This window comes from Littorina saxatilis, linkage group LG1 (genome assembly GCF_037325665.1).
Source record: "Littorina saxatilis isolate snail1 linkage group LG1, US_GU_Lsax_2.0, whole genome shotgun sequence".
In the NCBI taxonomy this organism is placed as follows: Eukaryota; Metazoa; Mollusca; class Gastropoda; order Littorinimorpha; family Littorinidae; genus Littorina; species Littorina saxatilis.
Genome location: NC_090245.1, coordinates 88,182,575 through 88,207,737, shown reverse-complemented (window position 1 = coordinate 88,207,737; position 25,163 = coordinate 88,182,575). Strand labels below are relative to the sequence as shown.

The window sequence follows — 25,163 nt, the reverse complement described above, 5'->3', positions numbered from 1 at the left end:
AATGATTAAATACGCGTGTAATAACTATTTCATGCGCGTGTAAGAAATGATTAAATACGCGTGTAATAAATATTTCATGCACGTGTAAGAAATGATTAAATACACATGCAGGAAATAGTTTATACGCGTGTAAGAAATGATTAAATGCACGTGGAATAAAAATGTCATACACGTGTACGAAATGATTAAATACACGCGTAATAAATATTTCATGCGCGTGTAAGAAATATTTAATACACGCGTAATAAATATTTTATGCGCGTGTAAGAAATAATTAATACACGCGTAATAATCATTTCATGCGCGTGTAAAAAATATTTAATACACGCGTAATAAATATTTCATGCGCGTGTAAGAAATAATTAATACACGCGTAATAATCATTTCTTACACGCGTATGAAATATTTATTACACGTGTATTTAATCATTATGCTATTCCATAGCATAAGAAAAAAGATAAATTACACGCGCATTAATCATTTATTACACGCGTATTAATCATTTATTACGCGTGTATTTATTTTTTATTACGCGTGTAATGGTTATGAGCCAAACGGCTTTCCATAGCGCGTGTGGTGTGTATGTGTCTTTCTGTTTGTGTGTTCGTGGGCATGTGTGTGTGCATGTATGCCGTGCGTGTGTTTTTATGTCTGTATGTCGTTGCCTACTACGTATACCATATCAGGTATAGTCTACTCAATTGTTCCTGGGTCTTGTTTACAACAGAAAGCAATCCGTGCATAGTAGACAAAGCCAGTCTGTGTCTGAGCGCGTTGCAACAGAATGATGGGACTGCACAATTAATGCTATGATCACTCCACATGCTGCGAGCTAGCTTGCCTTCAATGCAAGGTTTCGTCAAATTACGACCCAGACACTACTGACGAACCCTACGTGAACTGCCATTGACGTGTCCGAGCCAGTAATATTGAGGACGTGACCTAGTACGAACACAGCCCTTTCCCCTTCCGTCTTTTTTTGGATGATTAGTCGTTTCATACCTTTACCTTAAACTCGTTCGGCTTTCCCGGATCTATGTTTGCCATTGTTGTTAAGTCTACGTTGCCTACTTGTCAATGTTGGCTTGGGAAACAAACGGCGGATGATTTTGCGTTTGACAATTTTGGGCTGTGCATTCTTCGCCCTGCCTTTGCTGTAAAAGGATGTGACATGCGCCTTGGCTACGCAGCATTGAAAGTACAGTATTTAGTCTGTTTTTGTGAATTGATGGACTAGTGTTTACACAACTGTAAAAACAGTCAGTTGAAACAATTCAGCTCAGCGAAGCCGTGAAAATTGCAGCGAAGACGTGTGGATGCATTACGTAAGGAGTCTTTCGAGCAAGGAAACTCACGTGACTGGTAAGTTCAAGAGTGAAATAATTAATGTGCGGTTGAGCAATTACGAGAGTAATACCTCCAGTTTAATGTGTAGAACATGTGTCAGAATGAAACTGACGTTGACCTGTTCGCCCAACTTGAGCTGAGCGTTCAGTGGCTGGCAAATCAGTATGATGTTCAGTTGTTGAAAGCAATTAAGGTACATGTATGCTCAGTTTAATGTTCTGTGAGCAGCAAACGAGGAAGAAGGCCAGTAACACACCGGTGACACTGTGACGGTTCCCCTACGCTTTGTGTTCGGTGCCCTGACCCTTTGTGTTCGGTTCCCACTCGGTTCCCACACGCCAAAATTCGCGGACAAGATCGAGGTACTGTCACCCAAAACATCCATTTATGGTAGTATTACGCAATGTTGCTCTCTGAGAATGGTCTTGTTAGATCTGTGAGTGTTTACACTACATGCCTAGGTGCTGTTGGATTGAAGGTTTTTGATATTTTAGCCGTTATTAGGTAGAATGCCTTCCACTTTACTGCAAAACTGCATTATTCGTAGCATCGGCAAGAAATATCCTACCAAAAAATGCCTGCTTGGAACTGTCGTTGGTCCAGCAAAAAGTTCAACATGTCTGTAGCAGACAGCCCAAGTTTCAAGATTGTAGGGCCATCCAAACAGCCGTAATAATAAAAACAACAAAAGTAGTCAGTGAAATTGGCTGTGTTCGGTCCCCCCACACTTTTGTGACGTAGGCGTGACGGTTCCCATAATTCATTGTGTCGGTCCCCACTTTCTGTGTCGGACCCCACTTTCGACCTAATTTCTCTGTGACGGACCCCACAACCAGCCTATTTTGTGTCGGTCCCCACACCTTCTTGGATTTATGACTTGCCGGTTACTTGTATCATTGTATTCATTGAATCTAATTGTCTCGGAGTTATTTTTCAGCAAAAACCGGCAAGGCAGCACCTTTTGTGATACCAAGTAGTAAGTCAGATGACATCAGTATGTGTGTGTGTGTGTGTGTGTGTGTGAGAGAGAGAGAGAGAGAGAGAGAGAGAGAGAGAGAGAGAGAGAGAGAGAGAGAGAGAGAGAGAGAGACTAACTTTATTAGTTTATGCCACAAATAATATATAACATTATTTATCTCTGGGACGGTTCCCAGTATACCAGCAAATTATGTGTTGATCCACCCACACCTTCTTGAACTGGCCTTCCCAATATCTACTCTTAGTCTTACGGCCTTGGAGATATTTTTCAGAAAAAAATGGAAATCTCTGGAAAGTTTCTGGAAAGCGTGTTGGAGTTGAGCACGATTGAAGAGGTGAGCGCGTTTGAAGAAGTGATCCTATTAGCTGTATGTCAGCGGCACAATGCAACCAGAACCAGCGTTTATGTGGAGTGATCGGGTGCTGGTCACTACCGCGAGCGTCACTACCGCGAGTACCACTACCGCGTCTCACACTAAAGTTGTGTTTCCGTACCCGCGACAGCGTTTTTCCAGCGGCGCGACGAAAATCAAGCACATAGAAAATGACCAGGAGTGTTTCCACACGCGCGACGCGTTAGCGGCGCGACAAGCGGCAAGCGACGCGATTTTTTTGAAAGGGTCCTGGAGCGATTTTTTCGCGTTGTCGCGCAGCAACGCGGGAGTTTACAGATTTTACCGCATGTTTAAAACGCAAGTACGGAAACACGTCACGCGTTTGAGCGCGTTTTCTTTTGTCGCTGCCGCTGTCGTGGGTACGGAAACAGAACTTACCGCGAGTACGACACTACCGCGAGTACGACACTACCGCGAGTATAACATTACCGCGTGTCATTTTATGACTTCCATGGCTGAAGGCAAAGGTTGAAATGTTTCCTTGAAATATAAAACAAAAAGGCCTGGTCTGTTTTCTGAACGCTAATTCAATGTTTGTCATGCTAACCAAGAACTCAAAACGATCAGAACACACTATCAGAATACATATAGAATGGGTTGCTTCCAATCAAAGTTAGAACACAAACTCACAAGAAGTAAGTTTGCATGCGTTCTCTCTACGGTTATGGTACTCGCGGTTGTGGTACGCGCGGTAGTGTGACACGCGGCAGTGTTATACTCGCGGTAGTGTCGTACTCGCGGTAGTGTGACACGCGGTAGTGTTACACGCGGTAGTGTCGTACTCGCGGTAGTGTGACACGCGGTAGTGACGCTCGCGGTAGTGTCGTATAACCGGAGTGATCTGGAAAGGTGTCAATCTCTCTCTCTCTCTCTCTCTCTCTCTCTCTCTCTCTCTCTCTCTCTCTCTCTCTCTCTCTCTCTCTCTCTCTCTCTCTCTCACTCTCTCTCTCTCTCTCTCTCTCTCTCTCACACACACACACACACACACACACACACACACACACACACACACACACACATACTGATGTCATCTGACTTACTACTTGGTATCACAAAAGGTGCTGCCTTGCCGGTTTTTGCTGAAAAATAACTCCGAGACAATTAGATTCAATGAATACAATGATACAAGTAACCGGCAAGTCATAAATCCAAGAAGGTGTGGGGACCGACACAAAATAGGCTGGTTGTGGGGTCCGTCACAGAGAAATTAGGTCGAAAGTGGGGTCCGACACAGAAAGTGGGGACCGACACAATGAATTATGGGAACCGTCACGCCTACGTCACAAAAGTGTGGGGGGACCGAACACAGCCAATTTCACTGACTACTTTTGTTGTTTTTATTATTACGGCTGTTTGGATGGCCCTACAATCTTGAAACTTGGGCTGTCTGCTACAGACATGTTGAACTTTTTGCTGGACCAACGACAGTTCCAAGCAGGCATTTTTTGGTAGGATATTTCTTGCCGATGCTACGAATTATGCAGTTTTGCAGTAAAGTGAAAGGCATTCTACCTAATAACGGCTAAAATATCAAAAACCTTCAATCCAACAGCACCTAGGCATGTAGTGTAAACACTCACAGATCTAACAAGACCATTCTCAGAGAGCAACATTGCGTAATACTACCATAAATGGATGTTTTGGGTGACAGTACCTCGATCTTGTCCGCGAATTTTGGCGTGTGGGAACCGAGTGGGAACCGAACACAAAGGGTCAGGGCACCGAACACAAAGCGTAGGGGAACATTCATAGTGTCACCGGTGTGAGTAAGTAAATTCGAGACAAAGCCGTCGGCGATGAGTTTGATGTTTGGCTCATCGGTAAGACAGACCGAGCGATCAATTTCATAAGTAAAATTAGTTCGCTGGTTGGACAGCTTCATTCACGTTTGAGGTTTCATTTATCTGCTTCATGTGCGTGCTGCTGGTAAAAAAAAAACCCACTACCTTTCACTTATGACTGATTTGGTGGCTTTGTTTTTTAAAGTTCAGCTTAAGCTGCATATCATTTAGGGCACAGGACGTTTTGCTGATGTTTTAATTTCAAAAGACTTGAAAGGAGAAGTCCGGGCTTGTCTCCTATCTTCTTATAAATGTCCACGCAAATGTGTGAGTCGTGGACGAAGCTTATTCCAAGGCTATCCTGCTTACATCTGTAGCCAAGTGCACTTCGCTACCCTAAACACTCTAATCATCGCATAGCGAAACAGCCTTGTGTACAGTACATAGCAGACGATACGATGATGCGCGCGCACCTTGCCGGCGCAAATTCTAATACAATACCTTTCTTTATATATCTACCTAACTTCTATCTTTCAAAGTCCCTTTTATCTTTGATACGGTCCTAATTATATTTAGGTTTGCATAGAAGTCACTGATTAGGCTGGATGGCTGCATATTATTGTGTTATTTACGATAATGCTTCGAACTGACCAAAGCGTCACTCTGACCTTGACCGGTTTTCATGTATCGTCGAGAGAAATTGATTCTCACAAACTCATATTTGTCTTTTCAATCATTGTTTTGTCATTTTTGTATCACTATTACATATCCCGTACCTATGTTGCATATGATTTTAGTTTGTTTATAAGGATTTGGTTGTAATGAGTGATGCTTGGTTCCTCTGCAAAGATTGCTAATTTATGCAGACAGGTACTCGCGCAGGAATTTAGCCGATTCCATTTACTTTCGGACTTTACCGCTTCGTACTAAGTCAATGTATAATTTTCCCCCAAGTAACGCATATCATGATGTTTGTCTAGGGTTCTTCTTTTTATCTGTATGATTTATGAGTTTGTCCATTATTCCAGTTTAGAGAGTTTTGTAATTTTCCGCACTGAAGTTGGTTCAGTGCCTTCACTAGGACCATTGTTTTTGCATCCTACTAAATAAATATAAGTTTTTACGAAATGTGATCTATTGCAATAGAAAGCTAAAGGTCGTAGCTTTAATTTGATGTATTGTTTGTTAGGATTGGTTATGTATTTGTTTAAATAACGTAGGGTAAAGCAAGTGTAAGAAACACAGATTCCGTGTTTCTGGCCGTATTCAGGCGATTTTTATTCTCGGCGGACGGTGCTTTCTGTGCAGTCCGCGCCGGGGCTATAAGTATAGGCCGGACACCGGCATAAGGATGCATTCGCTCCTAGCAGCTGAACACGACACTACACTTGCTTTGCTGTCTACGGGTTTCGCCTTCGGCCTCTACGTTTCCTTGCATTGTTTTCTTGAATAAAAAGTTGAAACAAGACGCTTGGACTTGGGCTTCGTGTATCTACGTCTACTACTACCCTTCCACTCCTCCACTACATTTGGCGCTGCGAGCAGGATACAGAAGCATCAACTGAAAGAAGACAGTACAGGCAAACATGGCGGACGAGGCAAACACCCCCAACCTGCGGCTCTGCAAGCTGAGGCGTTTCACCGGCGAGGGCGACTGCGCCGAGACTTTCATCCAGGAGGCCAAGCTGATCCTGCAGCTACAGACGGTCCCTGCACTTGCTGCAGCGGCATGGATCCTTGGAGCGCTGGACGGAAGGGCTCGACAGGAGGTCATCAGGCGACCAGCAGCGGAGGTCAACACGCCAGCCAAAATTTACGCCATCTTGGAGCAGACGTGGGGCGACCAGCGAGATAGTGTCGCGCTGGCTGCCGCCTTCTACAGACGACAACAGGGTCTCGGCGAGTCCGTTAGCGAGTACGCCAGCCACCTACGCGCTGTGTTGGCCAAGACCAATGCTGCCGAGGCCAACACACTGAACGCCAATACGCTGCGCAAGACCTTCGCCACAGGACTCCACCCACAATCCCTGAAGCGTGACATGTGCTGCTTCCTGCGAGAAAAGGCGGCCGCCACCTTCGACGAAGTGTTATTTTGCGGTTGTGTGACCTTGATGGAACTGTGTGGTGCCCATTTGGTGAGTGTGACTATAGCCCTTATTCAACGGACTGTGTATGACGGTGTAGAGAGCCTACAGGACTCAGCCAGTGTATATACTGTACTCGAGTGGCTGTAGCGCGTGCAATCCCATTCTTAGCTAGTGTGACACGTCATATCGGACTTGACGGATACAGACTTGGGCTGGTGACGTTAGCCATGTGATATTACATAAGACTTTCCTCGGTGTTCGCGGCAGTGAAGTGACGCAAGTGTTGCGTCCACGAAGAGACTCGCAGGTGTGTTTACTGCCGGGTGTTTTGTTGCCGTTTAATTTGTTGATGTTTGATAATGTTCATTTTCATGTATGCTATGCCATGTTTCTTGCATTGGTATGATTGATATTGATTGTTGCGATTATTTGTCATGATGCTTTGAGTGGAATGTGTTGGCGGATGTTTGCGCTTATTGAAAGATTTTTTTTTGGCACAAGCAGATACTACAAATCTGATGGTAATTGCCACCTAGGGTTGAAAGTAATTTAGTGAATACTTGCTGACCTTCAAATAAGGCCCTGTATCATCACTTTCTTAATTGCTCTCTTAAGCGTAAACTAAGTTATGATTTACCTTGTTACCTTTAAATAGGCTTGGTACAGATCATTTGTAATGTTGGATGTCATTGCATTGTGTCAGGTGTATTGTACATGATGTATCATTTTAACAGTGTCAGGTAACTACGTCATTCATTAGTGAATCTGTCCATTTTGTAACTGTTACGTTTTTCACCTAAAATACGTCTTAAACACAGCCTTTACTGTAAAGCCGTGAGCGAGAGTTTTTGTGAGTGTTGAGCTTGTGCATACAACAGCGCACATTGAAAGAGAAATCCTATATTATCAACTAAACGGGTTGATGGGGATGAAGGTTGCATTTTTGTATGGTAGTGTTGACATTGTGTTACTTTTTCTCAGTGGAGAAAATTTGATAATTGTAGCAATGTTTTCCCATGAAATTCCTGATTGTTTGCACTTTTATGTTTTTGACGCAGTACTTTGATCATATGTGAGACACTTTGTAAAATGCAGGCCTCACTTTTGATTTAGCAAAGCTGGTACTGATCACGAGAACATGTTTTTGTAACTGTCGATTTTCTCAGTAACATATGTGAAAGTCATAGGCAAAGTTTTCGCAATTTTTCTCTTTTTGGATAATCTAAGATGGTTTGATAAATTCAGCCCTTAGGCTTTCCTGTTTTTCTTAAAATCAGCGCGGCCGCTGATATGTAAAAGAGTTGGGGGGGATGTAGCCAAGTGCACTTCGCTACCCTAAACACTCTAATCATCGCATAGCGAAACAGCCTTGTGTACAGTACATAGCAGACGATACGATGATGCGCGCGCACCTTGCCGGCGCAAATTCTAATACAATACCTTTCTTTATATATCTACCTAACTTCTATCTTTCAAAGTCCCTTTTATCTTTGATACGGTCCTAATTATATTTAGGTTTGCATAGAAGTCACTGATTAGGCTGGATGGCTGCATATTATTGTGTTATTTACGATAATGCTTCGAACTGACCAAAGCGTCACTCTGACCTTGACCGGTTTTCATGTATCGTCGAGAGAAATTGATTCTCACAAACTCATATTTGTCTTTTCAATCATTGTTTTGTCATTTTTGTATCACTATTACATATCCCGTACCTATGTTGCATATGATTTTAGTTTGTTTATAAGGATTTGGTTGTAATGAGTGATGCTTGGTTCCTCTGCAAAGATTGCTAATTTATGCAGACAGGTACTCGCGCAGGAATTTAGCCGATTCCATTTACTTTCGGACTTTACCGCTTCGTACTAAGTCAATGTATAATTTTCCCCCAAGTAACGCATATCATGATGTTTGTCTAGGGTTCTTCTTTTTATCTGTATGATTTATGAGTTTGTCCATTATTCCAGTTTAGAGAGTTTTGTAATTTTCCGCACTGAAGTTGGTTCAGTGCCTTCACTAGGACCATTGTTTTTGCATCCTACTAAATAAATATAAGTTTTTACGAAATGTGATCTATTGCAATAGAAAGCTAAAGGTCGTAGCTTTAATTTGATGTATTGTTTGTTAGGATTGGTTATGTATTTGTTTAAATAACGTAGGGTAAAGCAAGTGTAAGAAACACAGATTCCGTGTTTCTGGCCGTATTCAGGCGATTTTTATTCTCGGCGGACGGTGCTTTCTGTGCAGTCCGCGCCGGGGCTATAAGTATAGGCCGGACACCGGCATAAGGATGCATTCGCTCCTAGCAGCTGAACACGACACTACACTTGCTTTGCTGTCTACGGGTTTCGCCTTCGGCCTCTACGTTTCCTTGCATTGTTTTCTTGAATAAAAAGTTGAAACAAGACGCTTGGACTTGGGCTTCGTGTATCTACGTCTACTACTACCCTTCCACTCCTCCACTACACATCGAATTTCCTCAAATTGAAAATTATATAGCATCGGCCGGTAATAGGCGTTTAATGACACACTGGCTTTCAGTGCAAAAACAAAAGCAGTGGATGACTTTATTTAAATGGAGTACTGTTGTCGTAAGCTGTTGTTCATGGTACATGTATGTCTCTCTGCCTGTGTCTGAACATGGGGTGTATATATACGTGTGTGCATAATTATATGCATGAGGCAAACGGATTGTCTTCTCACGTGCAGCTAAGTTTCATATGCTTACATCATTATTAAAAGATATTGTGTGAACGGATGGTGTTTCTTGTCTGACTACCACAAACTATGCACTGATTTAAATACACGACAATGAAGTGTCGGCTATGCCTTGGACTGTCAATCCATCTACATTGTACTGATTTGCACATGAAAATTATATGAGATGCACAACAGCGATCAGTTTCTGTCGCACATGCCTCACAGAGGACACGCTGTAAAATGAATACGGACAGGCCCAGTCAGAGTTCAGACGATTGTTAGTACAATAATTATTAGTTTCAAACTGTGTAAGGTGTTTTCATTGAAATTACCGTAAAAAAATATGTGTACCCTTCAAATGATCACTGCATTAATGTATACTGCTCTGGTCTACTCAATTTTCCGCGGGAAAGTAGGGTTTACTCCCCCCCCCACCCCCCCCCACCCCCGCCCCCGTCCCCGTCCCTCCCTCTTAGTTGCCTATGTCAAGACTGAGGGAATCGTGTCATTGTGTGCTGTTCTTTTCAGCGCTAGTTTTTTGTGTGTTTGCTCTTGTTGCGGCTATAAGTGCTCCAGCGAGTTTAACCAGTTTTGTACTGCGTTTTTAATTATTTTTGCGAGAGCTGGTGACTTGCATTATTTCCGTTTTCGGCGGCAATGTACCTCTTTTATACTTCATTTAGATTAGGCGCATATCTTCTGTATTGTTTACTGCGAACGATAGAGGGAAGTACCAACTGATCTTATGCATTGTCACGATCTCAAGTAAACAATGCCGCTCAGTTGAAAATGACACCCCACAGATGATGCGAGTTTTGTGAGATTAAAATGTTACAGGTTTTCATTGAAGGGCACTATGGATCTACATGTTTCTTATAAACGTGATAGCTCAAGTGAAGCGACAACTTTTGCAACTAGCTCAGTGTTACTGAAATATATACAGATGTGTACGCCGCAGAGACGGCGTCCGAATGTAACATAGCTGTGGGTGTGTGGGTGTGTGTGTGTGTGTGTGTGTGTGTGTGTGTGTGTCACAAGAACAATAAGTTCAAGAGACATAGAGAGAAAGAGAGAGAGAGAGAGAGTGTGTGTGTGTGTGTGTGTGTGTGTGTGTGTGTGTGTGTGTGTGTAAAGAACAATAAGTTCAAGAGACAGAGAGAGAAAGAGAGTGTGGGTGTGGGTGTGGGTGTGTGTGTGTGTGTGTGTGTGAAGAACAATGAGTTCAAGAGACAGAGAGAGAGAAAGAGAGAGAGTGTGTGTGGGTGTGTGTGAAGAACAATAAGTTCAAGAGACAGAGAGAAAGAGAGAGAGAGAGAGTGTGTGTGTGTGTGTGTGTGTGTGTGTGTGTGTGTAGGTGTGTGTGAAGAACAATAAGTTCAACTGAGAGACAGAGAAAGAGAGAGAGAGAGTGTGTGTCTGTCTGTCTGTCTCTCTCTCTGTCTGTTTCCGCGCGCCCAACACCTCGAGCAAGTGTCAAGATGATTAATTTAGAGCTGACACTGGATATTTTTTGCAGTCAGGTGTGACGTTTGCGTTTGAATCTGTCAGCGGAGAACGTGACCGGAGAGTACTATTATTTTCGTTGTAGAATATTATTCTTCACAACAAAATTATTGCTGCCTGTCTTCCTAAGAACTTTGTGAAATTCATTAACTGTTGATCATTATGTTATAATTTGCTATTATTTTGCGACTGGCATCTTAGCCTATATATACAGGTACTGTGCTGATTTACAAATTCCGAATAATCTTTGATCTTCACCATGTTGCGTCAGTCTCTAGCGTGTGCCCTAGTCCTATGGCCATTTGCGCAGTTACCTCCAAGGAAAGAACGCAAAAAGTAGTATAAACACCTTTATAATCCTGGACAATAAATTGCAAGTTGTCACCAAGGGTCATCGATAAGCAAGTTATAACCCAGTTGACACTCTGTGGTGTAGGGCAGCTTTATCCCCGAGTACGCTAGTACTTGGGCTCAACAGACTTGTGTGTGTGTGTGTGTGTGTGTGTCTGTCTCGACTTAACAGCTTATTGCTGGGAAACTACTGGCCTGGGCGCAGTTCGTTCAAAAGTTGATACACTAACTTGATAATAGGTCCGATTGATCGTATTAAAACTTCATAATGTTACCTGGGACCTAAATGCGAAATAAACTACAAAAACGACTTGGCGGTGGGAGGAATTCACACGGAGCAACAGCCACTGAGCCAGCGGGTGGGGATTTGGTCTATTATTACACTACACAGCTAACCCCGAGAGTCACACTGGGCCGCACTTGCGCTTGGAAGCGAGACTGAGGTTGCGAGTTCGACCCTGGGTCAGGGCGTTAGCAATTTTCTCCCCCCTTTCCCAACCTAGGTGGTGGGTTCAAGTGCTAGTCTTTCGGATGAGACGAAAAACCGAGGTCCCTTCGTGTACACTACATTTGGGGTGTGCACGTTAAAGATCCCACGATTGACAAAAGGGTCTTTCCTGGCAAAATTGTATAGGCATAGATAAAAAAAAAATGTCCACCAAAATACCCGTGTGACTTGGAATAATAGGCCGTGAAAAGTAGGATATGCGCCGAAATGGCTGCGATCTGCTGGTCGATGTGAATGCGTGATGTATTGTGTAAAAAATTCCATCTCACACGGCATAAATAGATCCCTGCGCCTTGAGTCCGAGTCTGGAGATACGCGCGCGATATAAGACTTCATATAACATAACATAACATAAAGTCAAACGCCTGTGGCGCACAGGGTTGAAAGGGAAGCCAGTCGGCTTCTTACCTCTTGGAACCTAAAGAGAGGCTGTGACCTTGACATGCACGAGCACTTTGGAATCAAGAAGCCACAGACCCGCGCACCAGACATTTATATTGTTACTAGATGAATACCCGCTTCGCCGGGTACGGCTTCGCCGGGAAGAAGTAGAGCCGAATATCCGGCTTCGCCGGGGACCCGGCTTTGCCGGGTGTACGCCGGCTTCGCCGGCGCACCGTACGAAGGAAGGGAGATAAACGCGCAAAACACTGGAGAAGATAAGGAAGAGTTACTGGGAATGGATGTACAGAAAAACCAAAATCGGTTCTGCGCTGCGCGCTGAGAGCACGCACGTGTTCACAATTTTCCACGATTGTGTCCGGAGTCTACCTGAATATGCCCACCAAATTTGAAGCAGATCCATCGAGAACTTTGGCCGTGAATCGCGAACACACAGACAGACAGACAGACACACACAAGCCGTATATAGATATATTGAAGTTATGAAGAGGGTCGGCAGTATATTTTTCACTGTGATCAAATAAAAGAGAAAGGCCAGTCACCACGCACATCCTCGGCTCGCATGCAATGTATTTATATAGCAAAGGGAATGCCTGTAATTCACACAGAGCAATCACTTGGTCTTAAACGTGCACAAGACAAAAACTTTCATACTGGGGGAGCGAGCCAGTCTGAAGAGTACTCGGGTCCTGCGCGAGCGTTTTTTATTGTTATTTTGAAAGACACGGAGCCAATGATGCAAGATGTGGTTTGCGTGATGTTTTTTTTTTTTTTTCTCTCTCTTTCTTACGTCTTACGTTCGTGTAAAATATTAGGGTCAGTGAAGAGAATGTCTTTGGTCTACTACAACTTTCTCGCTCTGTTGAAAAACTGAGCTGATAGTTTACAGGACAATATAGTGATTTGCATTTTTTTCTGTCGCCCGCACTTCCGTGTGAGACTACAAATAAATCATAGTCCAGCCTCACACTAAAAGTATAATTATGTTTATTTGTTCTTCAACTTTCTTGCCCTTCAAAAATACAAATAGCCGAGTTGTTACAAAGAAATGCAGTAATTTATGTCTTGTATTCGTGTAAAGAAATGTGATTGATTACAAGTAAATCGATCTCATAGTCCATCTTGCTACTATTTGTTGCACTATATTTTGCCTGCTCTCCGAAAATACAAAAAACCGAGTTTTTACAAGGACATGTAGTAATTTGCGTTGATTTCTGTCTCATCGTAAGACATTTGACCAAGATCCACCCGGCCGCTCTGTGGTGTATTGAAGATTTCTTGCTCTTTTGAAATGCCCGGAGCCGAGTTGTCGCAAGGAATGTCGTAGCCTGTTTGTGCAGTTGTATCTCGCGTCCGTGTAGCTGTAAGATAACTGACGTTACAAAAGCAGGCGCAGTTGTAGTAAAATCTCAAATACGTGTACCATAAAAACAAACCACGGCTGTCATCGTAGATAATGTTACAACTATTATCTGTTTGGCCTGCCTGGTTTCTGTATTGCTAAACCCACCCGTTTATTTTCTGCAGGTGTGCCAAGCTGTGGATATCCTCGGGAGGGAACGAAGGAATGTGGACAGGGTTTATTCGCTTTCAGTGCAGAAAAATTTCAGCTGCGAATGTCGTTGACACGAAAGGGTGTGTGCTCTGAGGATTAAATAGGATCTTCACTACAGCCCTGTGTCACTTTCAGCAACTGAGGTATACCCAAGTGAATGCAGATACCGATACAGACACCTGTGGTTGTTCCTTTACCACAGAGGACCTGACAATTTGTACTGACCAAACATACGACTAACTAATAAAACTCGTGCAAGTCTCCGTTTCAGTGTGTTTGTGTGTTTACGTGGTTTTGACTTTTTCCAACTGTTCCGGATCTTAGCCCCTGATGACGTCTTACAAAACACAATTTAACGTCACTGAGTGTTCATCTATGTCCTGTTTTATACACGGAGATTGACAAAATGGCCAGGAAGTTCCACAACGGTGATATTTATTTTCTCAAATAATCCGGTTTCTTTGCCACCGAGGATGTGTCATACACGACAAGTCACCGTCACACAATTTTCATCCGGATATTTTTGGATACAAGTAAATCAAGATGAGATGACTGATCAAATATTTATTTGGTTTATGTCATGAACCAAAACAATTCGGTCGCGTCAAGATGTGTGTAGCTTCTAACAGTGATCTACGCTTTTGGTGACATCATCTCAGTAGTAGAAAGTTTCAGCTATCGAATATGTCAGCAGCTGATTTTGTTGTTTAGTGTGTGAGATTGAATATATCGTCATAAAGGTGAAACTGGGTACTGGAAGGCAATGTGAGAATGAACCAAGACTATTTATAACCTCTTTTCAGTGAACCATCCTGTAATTATAAATGTGTATCAGAACAAGCCCATTTGACGTATCTGAGCTAAGATGTCGCGTGAGCAACAAGTAATTCTATTGTTCACAATAAGGACTATGGACATCACTAAAGAGTTTGAAGATTCATTTACGACTCCTGTTAATCTCGACAGCCCTTGGTCAAAATGAGTGAAAACTAAATATCAGAAGGTCATCTGTAAAGATGACACAAGACACGAGTTAGTCACGAAAAATTAATAAAGTAAAACTTGTCAGTTAAGAGACTGTCACGCAAGATGAAACAAGATACGAAAGCTTAATGATTCGATAACGAATCAGTGAGTCTGAAAATCACTCATTGAAGATGAGCCAAGACACCAGCGAGTCAGTGTACGGTCTGGGCATTACGCCCGGTCTGGGCTACATCACAGGACCAGAAGGCCAGCGGGCGGAACAGGAAGCGCTGCGCAAAGACCGATCGCAAGCCCGCAGGGTGGTCGTTAGCCTGGTCGGACGGGAGCGGCAGGGAAAGACCAGCCTAAGGAGACTCCTGTCGGGGGAACCCTTCAACAGCGATGAACCCAGCACTGTGGGGTTGGAGAGACAGCTAGTGGATACTCAGGTTGGTGGTTTTATATGTGTCTGTCTGATTGTCTTGCGGAATATCTGTCTATATAAATATATATATATATATGTGTTACAGTTCTCGAAACTAGGAAATTTGCGAAATCCCTGAACATTTCAGTAAATTTGTGAATTTCCTGTTTCACTCAGGGATTTCACAAATTTCCTACAAATTCTAGGAAATTTGCGACTTTCCTGAAATGAGCATGCCATTTTTTCACAAATTTACTGAACAGTGAAAAACGTTTCAGCAAATTTGTAAAATTCTTAAAAAAAGTTAAAAAAAAGAGTCCGTTTTCTTTATTTTACATTTGTGATTTTGATAGATTTGCTGTCAGAAAAAAAAAGGAAAAAAAGTTGATTTGAGCCGAACATCTTCAATTTTTGGGTCCGACACACTACCAACCCGCCACGCCAGCCACATGAATGGAAAGTGAAAAGACATCATAAGAAGTTTGTGGTGTTGGGATCACGAAAACTCATGTAAAAACAGCTCACACCTGAACTACCAAGTCCTATTGACCATAAGCCTTTGCAGTTCAGTCCAACAGCCGAACAGGTTGGCAGGCAATGCAGATGTTGAACTGAAGTTCACCACAGAACTGTTCAGACAACGTGAGGAAAATAAAACAGTGTGGTCATGTTGAAAAGCTCATTAAGAAGAGTTGTTCTGAAAAAAAAACTGTCTACTATGTCACCATCGAGGAACCTTTCGACGTCATCAAGCTCGCTCAGAACCGAAGAAGATGTCTCTCTTGACAAGGCTGTGTCGTTGCGGTCAGCCGTGATAGAACAGTCAGCATCAGGCGGGCAAGGTTTTGTGAAATGCAGCTGTGCAGGGCCGAAAAAATGTAAAACAAATCGATGCAAGTGCTACAAAGCACAAGCAATGTGCAACTCAAGATGTCACAGCACCATGAAGACATTTTAAGTGTCTTTTCATTGCCAGATGTCCTGGTTTAAACACGGTTTTATTCAATTAAACATGAGACAATAATAAAACGAGAAATAATAGGGACATGATATATGTCTGTGCTGTACATGCCCTGTGTGTTTTGTTTTTATCCTGTGTCATAATGGTATGTTAATATTTTCAAGCAAAAATGACAGTATAAGAGACATGCAGAGAAAAGGAGAGAGAGAGAGAGATGAGTGTCATAATGTACCTTGTAATGTACTTCTTTAGATTTTATGTTAACAATTCTATGAAACATGACAGTATGGGAGAGACATGTGAGTGTCACATTGTACCTTTTAATGTACTCGTTCAGATTTTATATTAAACATTTTAGGAAACATGACAGTATAAGAGAGAGAGAGAGAGAGAGAGAGAGAGAGAAGAGAGAGAGAGAGAAATATGAGTGTTTAACTTGCATTAATATAAAGAAACCAGAATCATTAAATGGTTCACAAGCAACCAACAAAGCACTTGTTTCCCTTCAAATGTGTTTCAGTAAATTTGCGAATTTCCTGCCCCTTGAAATCAGGAAATTCGTAAATTTCCTAGAATCTTTAGGAAATTTGTGAAATCCCTGAGTGAAACAGGATATTCACAAATTTACTGACATTTTCAGGGATTTCGCAAATGTCCTGGTTTTGAGAATTTACTGTAACATATATATATATATGTATATCGGTCTGTCCTTTTGTCTGTCCGGCTTATGTCGGCCTGTCTCTATGTATAGATCTGTGAGGTGAAATACTTATGCACGCATTCTTTGACTGGTTTGACCTCTTGAGCACGGAAGGGGGAGGGGAGAAAGGGGGAGGGGGGGGGGATTGTGCCTCTCAATACACTATATTAATAATAATGATAATAATAATAAGGGTATTTATAGGGCGCAAATCCTAAAATAGTTCTAAGCGCCTTATAATCAATCTTAAATATACCAATATATTGTTTGATTAAACTAGCAGCGGCAATATACGGCACATCAAATGGCGTTTTACACCTTTAACATTTTAACGCTGTGAGTATCTTGTATGTTGCAAGTCTTGTTCACGAGGGTTAACAGCATAGGAATCTAAAAGGCAAAGCCGCCGCATAGCAGGTGGCAAACTCTTCAGATCGCCTAGCCGCAACCGTTATCAACTGTCTGTTTCTTTGACACATCTACATTTCTTGGGTTTCAGGCTCTGGACCCCACCTCAGGCGTTCGCGGCGACTGGAAATCTCTGAAACTGGACGCAGCCAACGTGTCGGAGTACCACGAGGTGCTGGGCCGGAAGATCCACCACCGCTTGGAGAACCAGCGCCACAAGATCCCCGCCTCTCGCCGGGCCCTCAACGCTTTCCTCACCATGGCCAAGATAGGAAGCATCGGCTACGTCAGTCTCGCCATCTTCTTCCTCGTGTCATCTTCCGCGTGGTTGAGCTCGCTGCCTGCCTTAGGGCTAAGCGTGGTGGTGATGTTCATCCTCTGCGGAGCTACTTTCGGGAAACGAGACGGCTTCGGGATAGCCGTGGGGATCTACCACCTCATAATCCTGACGGAGTCGCTGGTTCGGTGGAGGATTGGGTCTCGGTTCGAAGAACTCGTGCCCAGCTACGGAGTTGTAGGGGGCTACGTCTTGGGAGCGGTGTGCTACGGTATGATGGAAGCCTTCGTGGCGACCTGTTTCGGGATGTCTCTGGGCCTAGGCATGGCTTGTGTGTTTTGCATGTCCAGGCCCGATTCTACTGATTACTTTCAGCACGGGAACCCTCTGCTGCAGATGGACATGTACGTGCTGATCGTCAGTTGCTTGTTCGGGCTGGGCTTCATGCTTTTCAAGTACACACGCTTTGCCATCCCTGTGGTTCTGGCGTTGATTTGCTTGTTGTTGCCTCTGTCACAGTCCTTCGTCTTTCTGTGTGGCACCACAATCGGCGTTGTTCACGGAATCTTTCTCAGCATTGGGAGGTCACTCTTCTTGGCGTTGAACTACGTCATCAAAAGTGTGACGAACGAGCCGCTTGGGCGTCACATCCTGAGACATCTAGTGGGACTGATACCAGGACTGTTTGTGTCTCAGTACCTCTTCGCTTGGAGACTCGTGACGTCACCTGTGCAGGCAGTGGTGGCGCACGTGCTGTCCGCCTTACTGCTTATCGCTGTTAACGAGATTGACTCTGTCTCAGTTAGAATCGTGCCATGTCTGTCAGTGTCGTTTTCATTAGTTTCATCGTCTTCGTCTTCAATGTCTTCGTCATCATCATCGTCGTCGTCATCCGTATCGTCACCATCATCATCGTCGTCGTCATCCGTATCGTCACCATCATCAGCGTCGTCACCATCGCTGTCGTCAGCATCGTCGACCACCCGTTCTCCTGCATGTGAGTCATCAGAGCAGTCTGCGTCATCTTCAGGTTCGTCCTTGCCTTCAGCGCGATCGGCGTCCTTCTCCACAGCCCCTCACTCCGCCAGTTCCCCATCCGACCACCACCTCCACCAAAAGTACATGGACCAGCTTCTGTCCAGACCCCGCTCTGACTCCTTAGCGAAGGACCAGCCCACTTCTGTGCTGGCAAAGTTCGCCTCCGCAGCTTCTGACCCCGTCCCTAGACTGGTTGTGAGAGATTTCGCGGGCCACCCCCTCTACTACTCCGCTCACCACGTGTACATGGCGGCTCAATGTATCTACGTCCTCGTCTTCTCCCTCGTGGAAGCTCGGCGGGATTTTGACTTTGTGCTGAGGAACTTGATAGACTGGCTGCAATCCATCTACCTACACACTGGTTTTCCAGACACCAGAGTGTTCATCGTGGGTAGTCATCGTGATGACTCTGGTTTGAAAGTTGATGCTAATAGTGATGGTGATGGTGTTGATGGGGAGGATTTTGTGACGGCTGTGGGCCAGAGGCTGAGGAAGGAGATACCCACTCACTTTCACAAGCTGCTGGTGTGGACTGAAAGCGACACCCCTCTCTTCCCCGTGGAGAACTCGCTCAGAGACCATAAGGATAAGGATCACAGGTAAGAGGGTGTGAAATGGGGAAACGGGTCTGCAGCGAATTTTAGTGGATATTAATGGAGGAGTGATTAGACTAGATGAATACTCTACTGGCTAATCACCCCTTCATTAATATCTTTTCAAACGGTTTGCCACCAATAGACTACAACGTCAGAAAGAGAGGTGATACTAATTGATTACTCCTAGTCTTTTTCGCTCTCACAAATACAATAGTTTATTCTGGGTAAATTCACATTTGGCGCGAGTTTAGTTTGCAATTCGTCATTGTCACTTTATTGACTATACAGCAAGACTAAATGACACGAATACTTCAATCAAGCAGTATGTTCATGAATCAATCTAAGGTATAAGTCTATTTTTACTGAACCAGTAATTGGTTGGAGAAGCAACTGCACCCCTTATACTTCGATCATAACAAACGAATGTTCTCGATAAATGGTCAGCTTGTTTTATCGTAGAAGACATGACTTCTAACGTTCAGTTATTTTCAGATACCTGAGGCAACAACTGCTGAAGACGGCAGAAGAACTGAACACTGACAAGTTCCCCGTGCGATATTTCTACTTCTTCGTAGTGCTGGACGAGCTGCGAGCCACAGGCAAGATCCTAGCAGACACAGACTCTCTCCTCGATCACTGTACGCAAAACCACTGCGCTGTCAAGGACCGAGACGACTTAGACGCTATGCTGGGGCTGTTCAGACAGTTAGGTGAAGTGTTGTACTTCCCTGAGGACAACCTTCTGCAGTCTGTGGTGGTGTTGTCTCCTCACGCCGTGCTAGAGATTCTGTCTCGTCTGCTGGACGTTCCCAGGATGGTTGACCGTCACCGCAACTTTGTTGACCAATGGGGAAGTCTAGCCTCGACTGGTATCTGCTCTCGCGCGCTTTTTGAGCACGTGCTGTCCTTGCACTCTAAATACCTGCGCGCGCAGAGTGACACTGTCCTGTATCTGCTGCAGACGCTCAACTTGATCTGCCCTCTGAAAGTGCGGACAAGAGGAGGTGGAGATTTCGGTAGTAGTGCTGGCGTAGTGAATTGGAGTGATGGTGTTGACGGAGGTAGTGGAAGTGGATTACGACACCGTAGACTTGGAGGAAGACGTCGTTCTGGGGGCGGAGGCGGAGGAGGTGGAGATGGAGGGGGAGGAGGAAACGGTAATGGTGATGGGGATGGTGACGGCAGCGACAGCGACAACAACAACGACGACGACGACAACGACAGCAATGAGGACAACACAGACCTTCCCCGAGAACCAACGGAGCACGACGAACAGGGCGACTCTCAACTGTTCCTCGTACCAGCAGCACTGCCCTTCGATCTGCCCCAAGAACACTGCACGTGGGACACAAGGCCCGGCGACTGGACACTGCTAATAGACGGGCTGCCCGTGCTTCCTCACCCGGCCTTCCTCCGTCTCCTGTCTCTGTGCGCATCTCAGGATGCATGTGACACTCTGGACCATCTGGGTCGACCTGTCCTCACCGCTGCTCAGTCACGTGCCGCCTTCACTCTCGGTAGAGGGCGCTGCTACAAATTGGAGTGGATGACGTCAGCGGAAGTGACGCACATCTATCATGGCCGCCTGCTCAAGGTCGTGGTGGCTGGTGAGAGAGAAAACAGTACTTTAGGTGATGTCCAATCTCTAGGAGCGTTTGGTGAAACCACCAGAAGCAATAGAGTCAGCAGTGGTAGTTTAGAAAACAGCAACAGTGAGACTGTACCTCCCAAAGTTGCAGTAGAGTTTGTGTGGAAATCGCTGTCAGAGATCATCAGAAGGGACTTTCCTCGTTGTCACGTGAGACTGGGTGTAGCCTGTCCCTGCTCCGCCCCGCACCAGGTACCCAGCGAAGAGGTGAGTTACATTATGATAAAATATATAGCACAAAAAAGTATGTGGACCTGTTTATTGTAGGATGAGATAAAAAAAAAATAACAAAACTTTGTTGCCAACTTTTTGTCAATGTTCATGTAGTTTTGTATCCTTGCGATGTGCCTATAACTTCAGCACTGCATTGGCTCAAGGAACATTGATGACACGACAGTGATAAATGTCGTTGTTGTTTTGCTGTAAGTGCAATATTCAAATAGCAGTGAACACAATAGTATAATAGATTAGTTTGAACTCATGAAAACCTTTGTTGGCTAGACGCCTTCAAGTTGATCCCACTCTAAAGGTGTTCCCTGTGGAAGCAATTCACAATTTAAAAAAACAAAACAAATGTCGATTTATTCATGTGACTGGTTTCTGGCAATAATTACTGCACCAAAGATGATTTCTGTTCTTGTGTAGAAACTCAGTGCGGAATACATTCTATGAATTCACGCCACACCGTGCCTCCATGAATAAACATAACCGCGGCTCTGTTCAGTATAAGTTATCATATATTGATAATGTTTCAAGTGCATTCACTGCTCGACTTATCGAATTGCGTCAGGTAGAAGTCTTATGACGGATGCAAGGTCTGTTTTGACAAGTGAATATATATTATATGCATCCGTAAATTGTGCGGTGCAGGCGGGCTTCCATTTCCTGCTCTTGAGTGATACTCGTGACGGCATGATGTCACAGCAGATCCCGGATGAGGAAGGATTCTGGTGTCGCGGGCGTCACGTCCGGTACAAAAACGGCAAGGTTAGTTTGACAACGGGAGGAGAGGGTAATGTCTATCGGGGTCAGGGCAGTGGCGGATTTAGGGGGGGGGGGGAATAATTTTAAAAAGAGAGAGAGAGAGAGAGAGAGAGAGAGAGAGAGAGAGAGAGAGAGAGAGAGAGAGAGAGAGAGAGAGATGATTAAATGACAGTTTCTGAGCTCAGGTGGCCCTAGATTGCAGCATTTTGCTTCCTTGAAAAAACAAATTCCGGGGGGGGGAGCATGCCCCCGGACCCCCCTAGTTTGTGCAAAAATGTTTGGGTGGGCCCCCCCTTCCTTAAGATCCTGGATCCGCCCTTGCAGGAGGTAGGGGGGGGGGGTTGTCCTGATAAATGGTGAACCTTTTTACGTTGACTTTACAGCAAAGCAATGCGCTCAGTGGTGTTCACCACTGTTAACTTTGAACGACTGTGTTTCTCTTGTGGATTAATGAAGTATGCCTACTGTTGTCAGGCATTTTGGATGAAGGAGACAGAAAAGGGGTAGTAGGCTACACAGCGTTGAATTCTTTATTCAAATTACGCCAATCATTCATGAACATTAATCTGAACTTTATGGCGAGTCCCACCCTCCAACATTTTCATTTTGATTTAATGTGTCTTTGTTCGATTGTAAGCGTCCACGTTGATGCTGGGTTGTTTTGTCTACCGTTCGTCTGTTGCATGGTTGGCGTCTGTTTTAATGCTTGTGTGTCCTAACTGTATTGAGGAAAACTGTTATAGTGAACGTTTTAGGTTGTAAGATTTAATAAACAAAATGATAATTAAAACAAGTTTTACAAAAAAAAAATTCTTTTCCAAAATCGACACATCTGTTTTTCTTGAAAAGGTCTTCGAATCTAGTCCAAGGAGCGATTCTCACGTGCCCGGGTTAACGCAACTCATGCTGACAACGCCGTTGCGTGCAATACCTCAGAGTCTTCACGCCGGAATCTGTGATCTTCTTGATGTCCCACATCCACTGGGCAACGACTGGACAGCACTGGCCGGTACGCACATTGACATTCGTGCGCAAGAGTAGGAGAAAACACGAACACTCACATAGCCTACACGCGACACGGACGCACATACGAGAGAGAGAGACTCTGAGAGAGAGAGAGAGAGAGGGAGAGAGAGAGAGAGAGAGAGAGAGAGACTCTCACACACACACACACACTAATTAGACATCGACACAGAGACAGACAGAGAGAGAGAGAGAGAGAGAGAGAGGCAGAGAGAGAGAGAAAGAAAGAGAGAGAGATTAAGAGCTGTTTTTGTGTATTACGTCTTCATCAGCACTCCTTGCGGTCGTATGAGCTTTCAAAATTACATTAGAACTAGAGAATTGTCTTCCCACTGTCAACATTCAACTTTAAAGTAAACCTCTCTGAAAATATTTTAAATTGTATGAGCTGTGTTGGGTGGTTTTCTCATAGCTGGACTATGAAAGCTAGCAACATGATCAGGACAACTTACTGTACGTGGAATTGGTGGACCCAAAATTGTGAATTCTCCACTCTGATTACTTGAGAAGGAACTGAATAAGCTATTGTTACAGTGATAGCCTGTTACATGAGAGAATTTAGTTTGAAAATGTATGAAAGAGTTGCTGATATTCTATATTTTTATGTTTTATCTAAAGGTGCACTGGGCAAAACAGCCAAAGACGTTGAACTGATACGTTTCCGGGCCCCGCTCGACCCTTGTGCCGCAATACTGAAGGATTGGGCCAGTCGTGACCCTGACGTCACTCTCAGAGACCTCGCTGACGTCATGCGCAGCATGCAGCGTCTTGACGTCTTAAGGACCATTGAGGATTTCTGCGTGTGAATCTCTGTGATAACTATGTCATGCCAGCATTGTGATACCTTAAGCATTCCAAAAACTTGTGCAATGTGAAGATGTTCGAGCACCTGCATTGAACCCAGCATCAGAAAGTGTTTAGTTGTGATGTGACAATTCTTTGCAATTACATATGTAACCGAGTGCCGAAACACTACGATCACCTCGGGAAGCGAAGTGCAATCAAACAGGATTGAAAATGTTAGGGCTAATTTCTTAGCCCTATAAAAACTGTTATGCAAACCCGAAGGTTTCCATGAACATACAGACAATCGGAAACCACCAGACCCTATCACAAACAGAATTCTACAATACACCGGTGTTGACTTTAAAGGCCAACAACTCGGGTGCAGAGTCTGCTGTGAAAGGAGCGGTAGCCTCCCCTGTCACAATCGCCCCCGTCTGAATGAACTTCGTCCCGAAGTTCCGAACCGGGGGACCACTGTCCATCCCAAGTTCGCAGAATGGGAACAGCACAAACATGTTCAGTGGTCATATTATGCCATTACCTGAACATATCATGCCGAGTCCCATCCCTGCTCGCAACGCCAGATGTAACCGAGTGCCGAAACACTTCGTTCACCTCGGGAAGCGAAGTGCAATCAAACAGGATTGAAAATGTTAGGGCTTATTTCTTAGCCCTATAAAAACTGTTATGCAAACCCGAAGGTTTCCATGAACATACAGACAATCGGAAACCACCAGACCCTATCACAAACAGAATTCTACAATACACCGGTGTTGACTTTAAAGGCCAACAACTCGGGTGCAGAGTCTGCTGTGAAAGGAGCGGTAGCCTCCCCTGTCACACATAAAAACACCAAACCTACTTGTATACATTATTTTGTTCACAATGATCAGTTTACTTATCACACACACGCACAATAAATCTATTTGTTGACTGATTTGAAAAAGTATTTGGGTCTTATTGTTAAAAAAAAAACTCTCCCATAATATAAACACACGCACGTACGCACGCACGCAGACGTACACACACACACGCACACAAACACACGCACACGCAGAGGAAAAGATAGAGGACTGGATTATTGTTTGTTTATTCGTAGAATATTAATAATTCCATGATCGCCAGTCTATGTTTTAGTTTATAACACGTTGATTTGCACACCACACAGATAAAAGTTGACGCTTACATACGTGTCAGTAAATCTTCGAATCAATCAGAATCCGAAATCAAGCAGACACACAAAATCCTCATACCTTCCTCTGTATTGTTCCCCCAAATGAGGTCCACAATGTGAGTCAAACGAACTTTAATGTTTACAATCAAACAGGTATGGAAATCGAGCAGATAAAAGTAAACACATCTTTCTTCCAAGTTTGACCATGTGAGGCAACTTGTTCATGAAATTTCAGAATCAAACAGTTCTGAAAGTCAAGCGGATAACAATAACACTCCCTCACACCATAATTTGGATTTTGTCAATGATAAGATCCACCGTATAAGGCTCATTATCATCTGACACCAGTATTCATAAATAAACAATTCTAGAACCCAAGCAGAAAACTACGGTATACACACACATAACTTAATGCTGATGTTGTCAACAATATTAGCTCACTCTCTCTCTCTCTCTTTCTCTCTCTCATTCTATCTCCAAAAGACATGTACACACCCCTGAGCTAAGTGAATCACGGGTGTGTACCTTGTGTCTTAAACACAATCGTGCACCCTTACACAAATATTTACCC

General features: G+C 44.0%; 1 protein-coding gene across 1 annotated transcript; it reads left to right on the top strand.

Moving 5' to 3' along the window:
- The first annotated feature begins 795 nt into the window (after positions 1 to 795).
- Positions 796 to 23,584, top strand: LOC138983023 (uncharacterized). The gene is made up of 7 exons (XM_070356427.1): positions 796 to 1,362; positions 13,580 to 15,022; positions 17,158 to 18,980; positions 19,470 to 20,832; positions 21,496 to 21,612; positions 22,459 to 22,618; positions 23,251 to 23,584. The coding sequence occupies exons 2-7, from the start codon at positions 14,765 to 14,767 to the stop codon at positions 23,436 to 23,438; spliced, it is 3,909 nt and encodes a 1,302-aa protein (XP_070212528.1). The 5' UTR covers positions 796 to 1,362; positions 13,580 to 14,764; the 3' UTR covers positions 23,439 to 23,584.
- The last annotated feature ends 1,579 nt before the right edge of the window (positions 23,585 to 25,163 follow it).